Raw genomic sequence first — 17,334 nt, forward strand, 5'->3', positions numbered from 1 at the left:
GTATAACTATATATCATTTATTATATCAATTATTTTTGTTTGTGGTGATAAGCGAACTTGTCAAGTATACTTACGGATGATAAATAAGGAAAAAATAATAACTAAAATAGATAATTTTTTAAATGAGATACATGTTAATAATAATCAATATCTGATTTACTTAACAGTCATCCAACTGACGAACGAACCTACAATACCATATAAAGGTATGCCGGCAACTGTATCTTAAAGTTGAGGCGGTTTGAAATGGCTTATACATATTTTATAAGCCATTCAGGTAATTACTAACCTCAAGGGTCAACCTTTAGGTAGCCTGTCTTCTTGTTATTGTTAACAATAAGTTTAGGTTTCAAAATTAAACTTCAAGTCTTGTAGATACATCAGTCTGACCTCGTGTAGATTTATGCAAGATTGTTATTTGTCTTAACTTATAACGTCAGGCCGAGATGGCCCAGTGGTTAAAACACGTGAATCTTAACCGAAGATAGCAAGATCACAACCACGCAAGAATCAAAAAAAAGAAAAGATCGTCTGGTCAAATTAAAGTGTTGAATTTATTTATAAACGTCTTAAAATATCCAATCTAGTTCTGTGTAAAGAAAAAACCTTAATAGAAATATACATTTATTTACACACGAAATATTTACATTGTGGACTTTACATACACGTATAGCGAATGTAAAAATTATGACCGCATGGAATGATGACGCGTTTCTTGCTTGTAATAAGAAATCGAAAACATAATTACAATGGGACTGACGTACCTGTGTAGGACAAAAGTCCCAAAATTAAATTAAATAAATAAGAAAAGATGATTACTCCATTCATTAATGGAGGGAAATAAACAAGTTCGTACTTTAACGAAATTTTATTCGTGAACACTACCCTTGCTTATTAAAATTTGTCTTTATTAGGCCCTACTGGTATGGATTACATCTATTCATAATTTATATAAATCGCGTACACTAGGTTTCGCAATAAATAGTAATAGTGTAAAAATGAACGGGTGATACTTCCTAGTAATTCTATCGTTTACAATTGTTTTTCATCTCACTGGGCAAGTATTTAATAAAAAATCACGAAAAGAAATTTTATTACAGAAATCTTTTTTATTAATATTCACAATTTCTTTAAAATTATTTTCAAAAAATATATTAGCCATCATAGCTATTGCCGCGTTAATATTACCACTTGGCAATGTTGGCAGCACTGAAGCATCGACAACATACAGATTATCAATTCCTATAACTTTAAATGTCGTATCAACAACAGAATTCTTCGTTTCAGGCAGACCCATCGCACACGTTCCTACTGGATGGTAGCTTGTTAACGTGAGATGCTTTACATAACATTCTAGGTATAAATTTGAAAACATTTCGAAGTTTTCACATCCAGGAAACGGAATGTTATTTAAATGAGCTCCTATATTTTTTAAAGATTCTGTTTCAATGAGTTTTCTTATCATATGAACACCATTTACTATTGTTCTTAAATCATCTTTGTGGGACAGATATTTAGGGTCTATAAGTGGAGGTACAGTAGGATTTTTACTCTGTATGCGCACTTCACCCTTACTTTTAGGGTGTAGTAGTAAAGTTAAAAACGTTGCTGTGTATTTATCAAAAATTTTACTAAAATAATCGTTCCATACGGTATCTCTTATTTTTAATGTTTTTCTCAAATGACTACCCCTATCCGCTGATATGCCAACTGGCAATACCATGAATTGCAGATTTGGTGATGTCTCATTTTTTGTTGAAATAAACCCTATTACTTCACATCCTGGTGTAGTGAGAGGTCCCTTACCATTAAAAAAATATTGGAATACATTCCACAGATTCATAATATCAAACATTTCGATTGATTGTGAATTATTAAATAATACCAAGTCTAAGCCTGTACCAATATGGTCTTGTAAGTTTTTTCCAACTGGCAAAGATTTGATAACAGGTATATTAAGAGAATTTAATAACTTTTCTGGTCCAATACCAGACAATTGCAGGATTTTAGGTGAATTAAATGTTCCTGCACTTATAATAACACCCTTTTTGGCAAAAAGCGTCATTCTCTTTGGAGTAGTAATTTGAGCACCAATACATTTATTTTTTATAAAAATTAATTTTTCAACTAAAACATTTGTAAAAACATATTTCGAATTTTCTAGATTATAAGATGTGGTCCATCTTTTGCCCTGATTTTGGGTGACAATGGATTTCATGAAACCAATTCCAAAGTCATGTTTTAATAACTTAAAATTTAATTCTCTGGCGGCTCTCAACACTGCTTCACCGAGGTTACTGTCATATTGTATATTATTGAGATGAAAAATGTTTGATTCTATATATTTAAACTGGTCCTCTATGTAGTTTTTGTTGTATTTACCATGAAACCATTCAACATAGTGTGACGTGTTGCCTCGAATATGTAACATATTGTTCAATTTTGAAGATCCCCCTAATATTTTTCCTTGGGTTTGTTTACATCTCTGTAACAATTTGAATCATTTAGAGTAATTACTAATTCTACTAAAACTAATACAATTAGAAAAAGTTGGTAAGAATTTTATAAATTATAATTAAGATATGAGATATGATAACTAAACTTTTTTATTAAAAATCACGATTAAAATTATTTGACCAATTATGATATTACAATCATGACATAAAATCAAAATATACTTTATTCAAGTAGGCTTTTACAAGCACTTTGGAATTGTCATTTAACAAACTATATTAAGTGAAGCTACCACCGGCTCAGAATGCAGAATCTAGCGTGCAGATCCGGCAAGAAACTAAGTAGTTACTATTTTTCAACATTTAAAAATATAAAGTCATGTTGGTCAAATACAATTACATGTGTAAAATACATTCTGCCTGGAAGTTAACAAGTATGCTTTTTTATCATCTATATAATCTTGTATTGAATAATATGTTTTCCTTCTTTACTAATGTATTTTTTACAAATGATTTGAAATATCATAAAGATTATCTTTGATATATTTTAAGAATTCTTACAGAATTTTCCATTGCAAAGCATGCATTTTCTTGCGGTTCTGTTTCATAATTCCAATCAAATACAGATTGGTGTAATAAGGGGCCAAATGCTGGAATGTCATGAAAGGAATGGCCTCTGCCCCCGGCCTCTAACACTATAAATGTGTAGTTAGTTTCTTTTGCTAGTCTATGTCCTATTAATGAGCCAGCTGTGCCAGAACCCACTGTAATTTAAAAAATATATATATTTATGAAACAAATCCATACGCTAAAACTGCTTTTTCATAGTATTATACAGAATATTAGATAAATTCTTGAATATTGGACATACTTACCAATAATAAAATCATATTCAGACTTTATTTCACTTAAAAATAGTGTAGAAAACAAATCGTAGTAGAAAACTAAATAAGTAAATAAAGAAAAAGCATAAATACCAATACTAAATAAACATAATTGAGCTAAGTGAATAGGAGACATATTAAATATATTAATGTCTTGTGTTTACATTTTTAATTGTATCATTTATTTAAGGTTATTTTTATAAAAACATAAGACTGACACATGTCGACTGTCAATTTAGTGTCAACCACTCGTAAGTTATATTAAATGACAATGAAATAACAGTATCCTAATTCTTTCAAGACATTTCTTAGATTATACGTAATTAAACCATTTTAAAAATTTGAACAATATATTTAAAATCAGATATAATTTTACTTCGATTTCATTTGTAAAATCAAATTACAGTTTATTTAAGAGGGTCTTAGAAGTTCTTTTAGATTTAATCATTATTAATTCTAAAGAATTAAATTAAGAGCTATCATATTATTTTACTATTTGAAATATATATTCTTGAGCCTAAAATATAAATTGCATTTCCTATTCTTCCAAGACAAATATTATTTAACTTAAATGTAAATATAGAAATTTTAAGGAACATCTTTTTAGGCTAGGCCCAAGAGGAGTTAATTAAAAAAAACTCTTAATAGATTACGAATTTATATTATGTTGTAGCTTACAAATGTAGTTAGTATATAAAAGCATCATTTATAATTTATATTTACAGCTAAACATATAAAATCTGAGGTTCTAACTTTAATCTATCAATAGTTTCTTGTGGCATACAGTAAGTAGGATTAACACGCTTTATACTAGAATTTCCCAGTAGAGATAGCCCAGCTAGGCCAAATAATGTATGGAAGGGGTCTGTTATGTCACCAGGCCTATCACTGAATCCCCCTGTTTCAGCATCTTGGCAGGCAAGGATATATTGTTCTAAATTTTTCTTGTCGACCCAATGTATCCTATTCAACATTGATAAAGATGACATTACCCACCTGAAATATTGATAGAATTAAAATGAAACATGATATAATGATGAAATAAATTATTTTCAACCATCAAATCAACATATTTTGGTTTAATAGACATTTACAAGTAATTTTAAAATGTATGTTACTTAGATATTTAAATTGGCAAGGATTTTATTAGTAAAGTAAATATTTTTTAAAATTAAAATTCACTACAAATAAAAATAAAATGTATGTAGAAATAATTTACTTACCAGGAGTAACACAAATCTGGCAATTTCTCAGGTCTGCCGTTAAGTCCACCACTTGGCAGCTGCCTTTCACAGAGCCACCAAGCAAGTTCATCACATTTCAGGGCATCCATACGTTTGCATATTGAAAGAGTGCCGACACAACAGTAGATTAGTCCTGCAAATTATATTTAATGTGTAAAATATTTGATAAAAATTGTCATATTATATTATTAAAATTTCAGGAACATAAAAACATATTTTTAAACATTTTGTACAGTGAAGTTTTTGAGCATGGTAACACAGTTAAGATATTTAATTCTTTGGCTGCTATATAGATTAATGAAGTGTAAATAGTGTTTGATAAAACAAGTACCAGCATGACTCTCAGATCCTGGTTTTGATCCAAATCCACCATCAAAGTTCATACAACTCAATACAAAATCAACTGCTTTGCTAACATTGATGGCATCAAGTCGATGTAGCAAGGAGAGGCACATTACAGCGCAGAATGAGAACCTTGTATCAACTTCGCCCCATTTGTCTCCTAAAAATGATTGAAATATAATATACAATTACAATACAGCTTTTATGAAAACATATAGTTTATATTTTAATAGATGCAAATATATAGTTTCTTTTTAATATAATTTTTGATCTTTTTAGCCTTGAGGCAAAAGACTTCTATACTGCACGTTTAGGTATATTCATTTAAACAAACAAGAAAAAATAATTGCAGACTTTAAAGGAGAATTAAGTATGTATCACAAAGAAACATGTGTAATTGTGCTGACAGAGGACCTTGTTTTTTATTACAATACACCTGTTTATAGCAATGAAATATTATTGAAAATCTTACTTATAAACAGCATCATCATACCTATAAAGCTTCCATCTTCTTGTTGCATTGAAGTGACAAATCGTACCACTCCTTCAGTATCAATTGCATCCAATCTATCATACATGGCTAAAACCTAAAAAATATCATGACATTAAAAAATATTCTTCTTTAAAGTTTTTTTTTTTTTAATTTATATTTCTTTATTTGGCTAAGGGCAGCATGTTAACATTATTACAAAATATAAGTAATCTTAAGAACAATATATGAACAAACTTTATAATGTAAATTATATTATAGTTATTTAGAAAATAAAATTGATATGTACCTGCACAGCGCTCAATGTATACAGCATATGTGGATCATGCCCATTGCTAGCTGAAAGGCCTCCACTCTCACTGTCTTGACATGACGAAATGAATGCAATAATTTCTTCCTTGGGCATCCTGTTATAAAAAAAAATGGACTTATTTTTGATTATTGCTTGTAAGGGACCAGTCATGGAAAAGTTAAACTAGTTTACACAATTAAACTAAAATAATACCTAGAAGATTGGTCCATAAGTTCCATAGCAGTAAGACTCCAATATATGCCAGACATACGCAAATATTCTGTCATACAATACTCATAGTCATCCTTATTTACACCGTAACTAGCCAGGAAATCTGAATGTTTCTGTAATAGAAGAGTTTTTGGTCGATCCTCAGAGAGAACAACATCTTTTGTCTTAAAAGACATTTTAATTTATACGTTCAATATAAAATATAGTATAAAACTAATTCATCTAAGATTATGTATTTTTATTAAATTAAATAGACACATTCATATTGCATTGTCAATTCTCTATTGCAAATTTTGTCAATGTCACTCTAATACTGAGTTCTGACTACAGACATAAAGTCGCTGTTGCCAACTGCTGAACGATTAAGTAAATTTAGTAAGGCTATTTAAAAAAATAAAATAATATAAAACCTTGTAGACATAAAAATAAAACCTAAGATTTTGGGAATAGCTACTATTTAAGATAATAAATATAACTGTCAGGAATATGACAAATCATTAAAAAGTAGTCAAATTGTTTTTGTCTTATATTGTCTTTGAATAACTCTGTAATAATACTTTTATGGTCATTTAAAATAGTATTTAAATAAAAGTAATTAAGTTAATATTGATAATAAATTACCTTAATGATTGATTCATTCGTTACATCGAATAGTTACTTCATTACACATTTGTTACATTTGTTATTTTATTTTTATGTTATCATTTTATTATTTTAATAATTAATCTTATATTCTTTATGTTTAAAAGTCGTCGACGAAAATATCATAATCGAGAATAATTATGTTTGTAGTAGATTCAAATTAAATAAAACTTTAACCTAAGTATATCAAAAGGAGCTCGTACACAATGTATTGATTTATAATGTACCTATTGAAGTATTATGGAATATCCGAAAAAAGTTTATTGCGCACCTCGAACGTGAAGCGACGTTAGTTTATTATTTAAGTTTTAGTTGTTTCCAGTTGTGCCTAGGTTAAATGTCACCACCAATTGTCACATATGTGGAGGTGAAACTTTTAAATTTGTAAAAAAATGTATATATTGCAGATGCTGATTTTGGAGAATGCACGTAGACTAGAAATGCAAATATAGAACATATTTGCATTTCTAGTCTACAACATTAATAATTATTTCGGTTAAATAGATGATGGATGTTTCACTAGGATTAATTTTATTTACTTTTTGTTGGTCATTACCATTACTAGTCACTAATTGAATTTTGCTTGCCTGGTTTGCTTGCACGTCGGTGTTAGCCTTAATTAACTAATTACGTAAACATTGAAATAACATTAACTACAGTTTTTTTTCTATCATTATAAATATATTTTTGAAGTTTATACTTAAAAAGTTTATGCAGCTAAATAAGTGTTACAGTAATTGTATTGAAATACTTGTTGACTTCTTGGAAGGATATATATATATATATATCCTTCCAAGAATATATATATAGGTATATATAGAGTAACTACTGAGTCTTTTCCTGGTTATTCTTGGTAGAATCTACATTCCGAATCGGTGGTAGTTTCACAAAACATAATTTTGTAACATGAATACTTGGATAAAGTATATTTTAATTTGGTTTGCCGTTTTAAACGCATCAGTCAAAATATATATCGCCGTTTAGATATTCAAGTGAAGAATAAACTAAAACTACTAAAGTAGAAAAATCCCGTATTTATATAATAAAATTATACATACGCGATTTTTTTTTGTTTACACGAAACTAACTTCTACGTATAATTTAATCACCTTTATATCCTGAAACAGCATCGTGAAATAAGCTTATATCCTTCTCCTTATCATGGGCTTATTAACGTATGCAGAATGAGAGATCTGACATTTTGATATGCTATTTACCCTGTGGCTGATACAGGATGATCGTTTAGGTGGGGCTTGATAAGGTTTGCCAGTTTTTTGTTTTGTATGATTCTGTTTTTAATTATACGATAAAGGCCCGTTCCGTAATTACGTCAAAAAAGATCGATCGATAAATCAAATCCAAAACTATGTCTATTTGAAATTTTAAAATTCATCATCTATTTGAGAAGTTTACAACTCAAACAAAAGAAAACATTGAATGAATTCTTTCGTATTTATCTTTTTTTTATTTTATAATATAAATACGGCGGACGGGCAGTTGTGTAATCTGATGATAAGTGGTCACCACTGCCCATGATTTGTCTGATTGACTCTAGCGCTGTAAGAAATATTACCATTTAACATCGCTAATGTGCTATCATAATTTGGAATCTGTATTATGTCTCTTGTGCCTGTAAGTACACTGGCTCACTCACCCTCAAAACCAGATCACAATAATAATATGTATTACTGTTTGGCGGTAGTATAGCTGATGTAGTATAGCAAAACCCTTCCACCAAGTAAAGTACACTATGATTTGTATTCTTAATTTGAATCAAGATGTATATATTGTTTTAATTTATTTACCATCTCTAGTACAATTCTTTTATAATTTTGTCTTTTCACGTCATTATCGAGTCTAACTGATTACGGTTTATGATTTAAGATATAAAATAATCCCGTACCTACATAAATTATAATGAACTATGAATTTACAAACAATTGTATGGTGTTTTGTACAATTGTATGACATTTAACAGTTATAATAACTTTACGACAGATAACTACTATCAGAGATACAAGGGGCAATAAACAATGAAGTTGACCGCTCGATAACGTTTACAAAATAAAAATGTGATCACAATGACGTAAATAAATTAAGACTCCAATGACTCCAAGAGGACAAAAAAAAAACAATATATTTCTTAATTTGTTTTTCAGTTATTTTATTTAAAAACAAGGTGTTTTAATTTTAAGCTATTTTATTTAGGTAACTATATTTTTAAGCTGGAGAGCTTCTACGTCACAATTTTATTTACAAAATAATTAATACCTAATTATAGTTTCAGCCCGAAGATTCTATAATATGAAGTTCTTTTAGCGTTAAATGGAGGAAAATGCAACGTAACGTTAACATCATTTTCCGGTTTAACTTTGATCACTTTTACCGTGTAGCTGAGTGGTTCAATTAAAATGCTTGGAATTATTATAAACATCGCTGTTATTTAATAAATATAAAAAAGCCGACATGGCCTCGGGATAGAACACGTGCTGAGAGGTGGAATTAGCCGTAAAGCCCTCTTATTAACTTAGCAGTAAGATGTTTGAGAATGTAATTTTATTAAAAAAAAAAAAATATTTTTCTTCAGAAATTAATTAAACGAAAATATGTTGATTATTTGAGTTTGTTTAAGAATTTAAAAGTATAACTGTCTTGACAGAATATTGTATTCATTCAAATTAATTTATTATAATACAGTCTAATTGATATAGTATAATATATTTCCTATAATTTAAATGATATAATAAAAATAATAGATAATTAGAAGCTAATTTAAAGGTTCACTTTAGTTTCGGAAACGTTTTACTTCGAGAGTTACATTGCATCGTAGATAAAATTTAATTTATACATAATTTAAATTAGGTAGAATAATGTCGCATGTAACAAAAACATCAATGTAAATACGGCCTAATAGATCACTTATTTGAATGAACATCGTATCATCCCGGAGTGGCGGTTACACGCGAAGCGAGCTACAATTACTCTCGTTTTAACCGCGAACAATATTATTTTTTATATTTCAAACACTTGAAGGTAAGTGCAACACTTTAAGTTTTATGATATTATTTTTCTGAATACTATCATACCTTGTTTTGCAACCATGTAATTCAATTATTATTTATGATAAATAATCAGTAGTTTTATAAATTATTCTACCTTTTTTAAATATGTATATATAAAATATAATGTGTTTTATTTTATATTTAAATAAATAATGCGAAAGGTATCTAATATCCCGTCATTGAAGCTTTTAATTTTGTTTGAATCACGAAATAAAAATTACAGATATTATGTCATATTATACCTAAGGAAAATTGTATATATATATATAAATTTAATTTATTATACTTAAGATAAAATTATGAATATGTAGCACTATGCAGTTTTATTTACTAGCTAAATTTCCAAACTACAATCGACATGAAAATTGAATTAAGGGAGGAATGCCATCCATCTATTAAATTATATGTATGTGATATCAATAATAAAATAACAATAATATATGTAACTCTAAACATATTATGATAATAAGTAAAATTAATATTCCATAATGTTTGATGATTGAGTATCGTGAAATGTTATTTGAAATATTTGTCTAGGTGTTTGAAAGGAAATCCTTTGTTACTGCGCTAAATATATAATATATTTTCATATATTGTACGAAATAACAATAATATTAATAAAATATCAAAATACTTTAAGTAGAAAAAATAAAAATGTAATTTCCATCAGTTTTTTTAAACTACACCTACCTTTAACTTTAGTTTTTATTTGTGTATTTATGTCTAAATAAAATTAAAGAAATATTTGTTTTATCATATCCGACGTAATCCTCTAAATTTACATCTTTAGTCTATCTATCAACATAATTTACAGGTTGTCTGACAACAATTTAATAATTTCACTGGCAAAATTGACAAATATTTCACCTTATACGATTAGCATAGTTTACTTTAACAATCTTATCATCTTTGTAAATATCACCTTATGTCAGCCATTTAATGGATGTCAATTTATAACAAAATGACGTTTATGAAGATCGAGTCGGCTTGCGTAATTGTTATCTTATTATCGAGAGAACATAATATTATTATTAATTTTTGGTAATTTACGTATCTGGTATATCCGTTACGATAGCAGTTTCTCATTAACTTTATGAGCTATCTGTACCTACTAGAGGATTAAATATGAACATGCGTCTAATATTAAATAAATTTATTTTGTTAACCTTTAAAAATATTTAAGTAAATTCAAATCGGTTACAATAACTAATCTTACATACAATTCTTCTCCTATTATTTTGGGCGTAAGCAATCTCAGCGCTTCCACAGATAAACGTTTGATGTGTAACATTGCTGCGTCGTGTCGTGGAACGATGAGATCAACGGCATACCAAATTACCGTCGCACCTTGCAAAATGGCACGATATGATTTCTGATGCGAATTTTTACATTGAGCAACGTCGAATTCCACAACACGACGTTTTATGACGTCTTTATATGTAGCCCTTACTCAAAGTGAATGCTTTTTCTTCTTTCTTACGTCATGATTGATTTACATCTGACAAATTGTTTTAAAACAAAATACATACTGAATTATTTGTTTAGTCATAGATAACGCGTACATAATATTAGAATATTTAATTAATTATGGAATGATAAACATTTAGATACCTATCTGTAGTGTTGTGTAACATAAATTCAACTCAGTTTTAACATTTTATGTTTTTATAACATTAAACTAAATTATAAGTACTAAACAATAAACAATTTTTTTCTTTTTTATAGGTGAATTCTTAATCCAGTCGATATAATATTAGTATTAAACGAAAGTTTACTAACGAAACGATCGGTCGTCGTAATAACCATTGACCTAGACGTTTTATAAAGGGTCACCTTCAAACTAAACGTTCGATCATAAGTCATTAATCAACATAAGAAACTTAAACTATTTATATCTGATTTGATAATCATAAAGGGGTGATGTAGGACGCAGCAGCGATGTGATTTATTAGGAGAGCCTATCAGAAAATTATCGATGTATTGATTTTGCTTAGAAAAAAATATTCGTGTTGAGAACAAAAATAAACTGTCTCCAAATATTTAGGTGAACGACCTTATAAAGGCGTACAGATAACTTTATTTTTATCACTAATACTATATTAATCTATTGATTATAATAATTATCAAATGATGTTTCTTAGAATGTCTCTGTCATAAATATTAAGAGTCCTCGTTCACTCTGCTTGAAATAAACCTAATCCAAAAAAATCGTGGCGATCTTTTTATTAAAAGTATAACTATACTCGTACTCATAAACAATTCTTAGGTCAGCAGAAACAATGCTATGCTGAGTAAGACATTTTTCTCAGTAAGACGTTTAATGGGATATTAACGATCTGTAAAGGTATTCTGTGAGAAGAAACTCGTAACTCACCGCAGAACTCGAGAGTGAAATGACAGATTGTGAGATTCGACATTCATTATAACAATTTTAAGCATAAGACACCCGTATCGAAATGGCGTGTCACCATAATTCGGTTGTCAACATTGTAAGACTGAGATACGATGTTAATTCTTACAGAATCGCACTTGTGTAGAGCTAAAAAGTAAAAACAAGCTTAATTTACCCAGAAAACTACAGTAAAAATGTCTTACAGTGTAATACGACATTAACTACAATAATTTAAAGGGTCATTCATATAAATATACCGTATTTCTGTATTTCGGTTTTTCAATATTTTATGAGTGATAGAAATAGTATGAAAACTATTATTCCAGAATAGCACTACTATTTCTACACCGAGAAAAGTCGAGAACAAATTGGTTTGTGGGTCTTGATAGTTTTTGTTCGCATCTTAGAGAGCGTCTTTGTTTAAACACCGTCCTGAATTTGCAGCTAAGTGTTATCAAGAAAATGTTTTCAACTATTTGATTTTTAAAGAGATCTATTACTATTTTTTAATTCAAACAAATAATAATTTCAGTTTACCGCCGGTAAGAAATACCTCGAACCAGAAAATGTGGCTCGCTAGTATGTATTGTGTGAATATTTTAATTTCGTTTTATGATATTGATTGAGACGATTTATTTGTATGAGACCCCTTTTATATATTGCACGTATAGCCAACATCGGCAACAAAAATATCGTATGTATGTTCATTCAGCTACAATAACTATGATAAGCGTACATACAGAGTCCCACTAAACAGTTAGTAATCCTTTGTAATCTGGTAAGAGTAGTTACAAGTTTAAACTTATTTCTGGAAAAATCTACATTAAGAGCACCTTGTATTTGTGGTTTTGTCGTGTAATATGAAACATTCAAGTAATTTTATTGCATCTCGATTGTTACATGCAATTTCAATGCGTTTGATTGTGTTAGTCATACTTTGTATTTTATGATTTCTTTTGTACGAAAATTCTTATGGCAACATTCTTTTGCTGGAGTGTGTGCGTCTGTTGAAACATTTATAACCAAATATTCCAATATTAGTGGAATGAAAATATAATTTAGGTATAGATTTAGGTTTAAGTAGACAAGTAGAAGGATTTTTCAACGTTTTTTTCTAAAATAAGTTTTAAACTATCGTTTCGGAATGTAGATTCTAACGTTTCTTTGCAAGAAACTCAGTAGTTACTTGTTTCCGTCAACGAAATTACACAGGTAGGTACGTTAATTGTAAATAAATTATTATATATCCTACAAACGGTTTTCAACTAAACTTTTTTTAATAGTAGTTAATTGAGCCTTATTAGTAATGTTTTAAGTTTTAACATGAGATTTAAATGTTGTGATTTGTAAAACTAGAAGACGATAAACGAGTATTTTGTTAAAACGTTGCATTCCTGGGCAAGGCCTCCTACAAATAAGTCGCTAGTCAAATTCGGGTTAAAGATGAGTCAAGACTTTATTCAACTCGTGCAGGTTTCCTACCAATGTTATACTTCCACCCAGACCGAGCAAGACAAAATGCAGTGCTGCTTGACCGGATTTGAACTCTCTTGAATCTATGTTTAACTCGTCCTTTAAATAAGAGGAGGTACCTTCCTAATTTGTAGCTCAAATTTGGGACGGAAAAATAAAATATTTTAATTGCAATTTGAACAATAGGTTTAACTAATCGGAGTACTCTTTTTAAATAATAACACGCACGTATATTCTAAACGATCATACTAAGTTCTATAATTTGTATAAACTATACTTATTTCATTCTATATATATTTTCATTCTTATATATTTCTGTAGAAGATTTGTTGCAGCAAAAATTTTATCTAGAACATAGTTTAATACAATCAAAATTAGGATACATCTTAAACATAGTACAGGTAGCAATCCTGCTCCAATCTAGATTTAACCGGTTAATTTTACTCGGAGCAATTGTGACATGACCTCCGCAATATTACAGGCGAGCCAGCGGCATGTTTAATTAAACTTCCTGTCAATAGTAGCAACGTTTCTATGATTAATACCACTTTCCGAACTAGTGGTAGCTTTACGTTTAACTTGTAGAAACGCGATTCAAAATTCCTTGTAGTTTTCTTAAATAAAGTATAACATTTTGATTTAACGTCTTCCTATTTCTTAGAGTAATTGTTATCTAGAGTGCTCGTGTACATTTCAGATGACAGAAGCTGTAGCGAAAGGTGAAACCACACTATTACGTCTTGCGCGCGACAAATTCGTCGCAGCGTACGGTCGCAATCCTGTCGCAGCGGCAGGAGCTCCGGGTCGTGTGAACCTCATCGGCGAACACGTGGACTACTGCGGGGGATACGTACTACCGGTGGTTAGTAGCTTAATACTTTACGGATTATGAAATAACTTACACATTACATTCATATTTATAATCTCCTGTATTAACACATTTATATATAAATATATATATATATATTATTAAAAAAAATATATATATATTTTTAGAATAGTAACGATGACCTCAGGCGACGATATTAAAATGAAGTCCTGGTTTTAAAACTGTAAAAGTAAACATGGCTTGTACATATTTTTGATGTATTCTCCCAAACATATAGCAAGAGAGTACCTTCACTTAAAACTAAATCTAAATTGAAGTCATTAATAAAATTGAATGATAAATTATAGGTCTTATAAATGAAATAAATAATAAAGATATGTTTTATTGATACGTTCGTAAACGTTCTCGAAAACAAATAATTTCGTTTATCGATAACAGCAATAAAATTATTGAAATTGATATCACTTCAATTCTTTTTTCTATTTACTTAATCACTTTATTAGGATAATATAAGAAATAAAATTAATATGTTAATTCATTTAGGAATATTGTAATATACATAATATAAAAAAGATCACTGTACCCACCATTCTCTCAGATATTCTACCGCCATGCAACAATACTCAGTACTGTTCTTTTTGTGCCTCCTTTAATTATTTCAAATAAAAAAATAATATCGTCTTCTATAAATTGTCATAGTTATAATTTAATAGATAGCTATTATTTACAAATTAAATAAAAAAAATATAGTCTGATCAACTAACCACTAATAGCATTAATTTACGTCAATAAGTCTACCGTTAACGTCTGCCAAATCAATACACACTTTATATACTTATCTACATACTCGTAGTATAAAACAAAGTCGTTTCCCGCCGCCTAAGTGTACACTTAGATCTTTTAAACTACGCGACGAATATCAATCAGATTTTCATCAATAAACAGTGATTCAAGAAGATGCTTTATGCATATTGTAGTAGAGATATTCCGAGATTACAACTTCCCTAGCCGGAAACATAATATCTTTTTATAAAAAAGTTTGTTTTTCCATGTAAAAATTGTATTTAGACTCTTATTAAACGAGTAGCTTGTTCAAAATAAACGCGATAATTAAAGGATGTCAATGTTTTTTAAAACTTTGATGTTCAAATATTTAATCGCGTACAACAATAGCATCGATATCGCTCGGGGCAAGTGCAATGGAAAGACCGACAGCTTTGACCAGAAGTCGATGAATCGATCCTGCCCCTAAGACTATTCATCCTACTTCTAGGATTACCCTTATACTTTAAATAGCAATATTAGTAATTGTTCTAAAAAGGCATTGCTCTCATTCTTTATATAAAATAATGACTAAGAGACAAGATAAATCTCAATTGAATCTGACGTTATGAAGACGTTCTCTTAGGTTTATATTGTTATATTTATCAACTTCATTTCATGTACTTCGAACAAAATCGATTATGTTTTGACCCTCAAAGTTTTGGGCTCAGATGTTTTCATTTGATTCAATTTATACATGAATTTAGTTATAATTGTTTGTTTTATAAACCATAAAAATTTACTCGTTTCTCACGAAAATTATTCAATAAAAAATACTTAAATTTTATTCTCCGTGAGATTGGATTATTAAATTTTATGTAATTCAATTAGATTTTGCGCATATAAAAAAATATACTTTCGTCAACTACAACCAATTTCGAAACGTAATTTTACAAGACTTGATAATAATCAAGTTACATTCTATAAATATATATAAAATAAAATCTTGTATTGATGACGCTACCAACGGCTATGAACCAGCAAGAAATTCACATGTTACTTTTTTATCAATCATAATATACATGTTCATTATGAATTGAATGTATAATCTGTATGGCAATTAACAAGTACTAACTCCAAGCACTTTTATAATGCCCTTGTGTACACGCACCATAAGGATAAGTCGAGAATTTAGGTTAATTTCTCCTACCGTTTTTGCGTGATTGAGTAACAAACAGCTTTGATATTTATAATATAATTTGTACAAAGTAGGATAGACTGCCATTAAAATATACACAGAATACATACTCAGGAGTGAATACTAAGAGCTACTTCAATTACTTGAAATGTATAAAAGTAGCGGTTATGAAAATAAAAAAACGTAAAAAATAAATTTAATCCACTTCAAATGATAGGAAATATACAAAAAATACCAACTTGGGTATTTTATTGAAGGGCTTTATTTGTACTACTAAAACATCTGAAATCGTTGCCAGTGAATACATTTAAAAAACATAAACGCATCGCACTTCCTTCCTTTTAATGTCACTTTAATATATTCATAAAATATGTATTTACGATTCATTTTATCATCTTGTTTTTCATCACAGGCTCTGCCTTTCCTCACGGTAGTGGTTGGAGCATACAATAACACAGATGAGTGTAAAATCCTATCAATCCTCGCGAATGGTCAGGAGGCAACGGCTACCTTCCCTGCAACTACAGCATCGGCTCTAAAGCCTGGTGAACCAGCTTGGGCGAATTATGTTAAGGGTGTCGTTGCAAATTTTCCAGGTCAGTTTTATAATTTAACAGATGGGTACATAATAATTATATAAATGAAAGAAAAAAATAAACTAAAAAGTAAAAATAATTGATCAGATTTTTGGTTAAAAGGTATGTAATACCGAAATGCTTGAAATCGCCTCGAAAAGCCCCTTAATATAATCGGCATAAATTTCACAGACAAGGCAAATATGCAGGAAATGTGATAGTCTCTACATATAAAACAGAGTCGCTTCCTGTCTGTACGCTTTGATGTTTTAAAATATGCATCGGATTGAAATGCCGCTATCTCCAATAAACAGAGTGACGCAAGAGTTTATACGTATAATACATGCATAATATATTAGAAAAAGGTCGATAATTTCGAATATTCCTGTCCGGAAAAAAAGGTATCTTTATATATAATTTATAAATGGAGGAATCCATTTATAAATTATATATATATCCTAATTG

At 29.3% G+C, this 17,334-nt stretch overlaps 3 protein-coding genes across 4 annotated transcripts in view; 1 reads left to right on the top strand and 2 right to left on the bottom strand.

Annotated features, from left to right (window-relative positions):
- Window positions 1–617: 617 nt before the first annotated feature.
- Window positions 618–3,473, bottom strand: LOC125065729 (glucose dehydrogenase [FAD, quinone]-like). Its single transcript, XM_047673515.1, has 3 exons — window positions 3,329–3,473; window positions 3,015–3,217; window positions 618–2,485 (listed from the first exon to the last, which is right to left on the bottom strand). Exons 1-3 carry the CDS (start codon window positions 3,471–3,473, stop codon window positions 1,046–1,048), a joined length of 1,788 nt encoding a protein of 595 aa, XP_047529471.1. The 3' UTR covers window positions 618–1,045.
- A 505-nt stretch (window positions 3,474–3,978) lies between these two features.
- LOC125065709 (geranylgeranyl transferase type-2 subunit beta) lies at window positions 3,979–6,237 on the bottom strand. The gene is made up of 6 exons (XM_047673482.1): window positions 5,919–6,237; window positions 5,703–5,820; window positions 5,417–5,510; window positions 4,913–5,083; window positions 4,561–4,714; window positions 3,979–4,333 (listed from the first exon to the last, which is right to left on the bottom strand). The coding sequence occupies exons 1-6, from the start codon at window positions 6,110–6,112 to the stop codon at window positions 4,063–4,065; spliced, it is 1,002 nt and encodes a 333-aa protein (XP_047529438.1). The 5' UTR covers window positions 6,113–6,237; the 3' UTR covers window positions 3,979–4,062.
- A 3,274-nt stretch (window positions 6,238–9,511) lies between these two features.
- The window catches only part of LOC125065666 (galactokinase-like), a 32,332-nt gene continuing 24,509 nt past the window's right edge, over window positions 9,512–17,334 (top strand). The window contains exons 1-3 of one of the 2 annotated variants that reach the window (XM_047673427.1): window positions 9,512–9,625; window positions 14,203–14,367; window positions 16,707–16,890. In XM_047673427.1, the coding sequence (XP_047529383.1) occupies window positions 14,203–14,367; window positions 16,707–16,890 (349 nt within the window). In that variant the 5' untranslated portion in view covers window positions 9,512–9,625. The remainder of the gene's footprint in view (window positions 9,626–14,202; window positions 14,368–16,706; window positions 16,891–17,334) is intronic. The other variant, XM_047673426.1, reaches the window with a different exon arrangement.

This window comes from Vanessa atalanta, chromosome 8 (genome assembly GCF_905147765.1).
Source record: "Vanessa atalanta chromosome 8, ilVanAtal1.2, whole genome shotgun sequence".
Classification (NCBI taxonomy): Eukaryota; Metazoa; Arthropoda; class Insecta; order Lepidoptera; family Nymphalidae; genus Vanessa; species Vanessa atalanta.

Excerpts from the sequence above, each read along its gene's own strand:
- LOC125065729 (XM_047673515.1), bottom strand. The coding sequence starts at position 3,473 with ATGTCTCCTATTCACTTAGCTCAATTATGTTTATTTAGTATTGGTATT. Across the intron at positions 3,218-3,328 it reads TGAATATGATTTTATTATTG|TGGGTTCTGGCACAGCTGGC; the intron begins GTAAGTATGTCC and ends TTTAAATTACAG. Across the intron at positions 2,486-3,014 it reads GCTTTGCAATGGAAAATTCT|AGATGTAAACAAACCCAAGG; the intron begins GTAAGAATTCTT and ends AAATTGTTACAG.
- LOC125065709 (XM_047673482.1), bottom strand. The coding sequence starts at position 6,112 with ATGTCTTTTAAGACAAAAGATGTTGTTCTCTCTGAGGATCGACCAAAA. Across the intron at positions 5,511-5,702 it reads ATACATTGAGCGCTGTGCAG|GTTTTAGCCATGTATGATAG; the intron begins GTACATATCAAT and ends GATATTTTTTAG. Across the intron at positions 5,084-5,416 it reads AGAAGATGGAAGCTTTATAG|GAGACAAATGGGGCGAAGTT; the intron begins GTATGATGATGC and ends AATCATTTTTAG.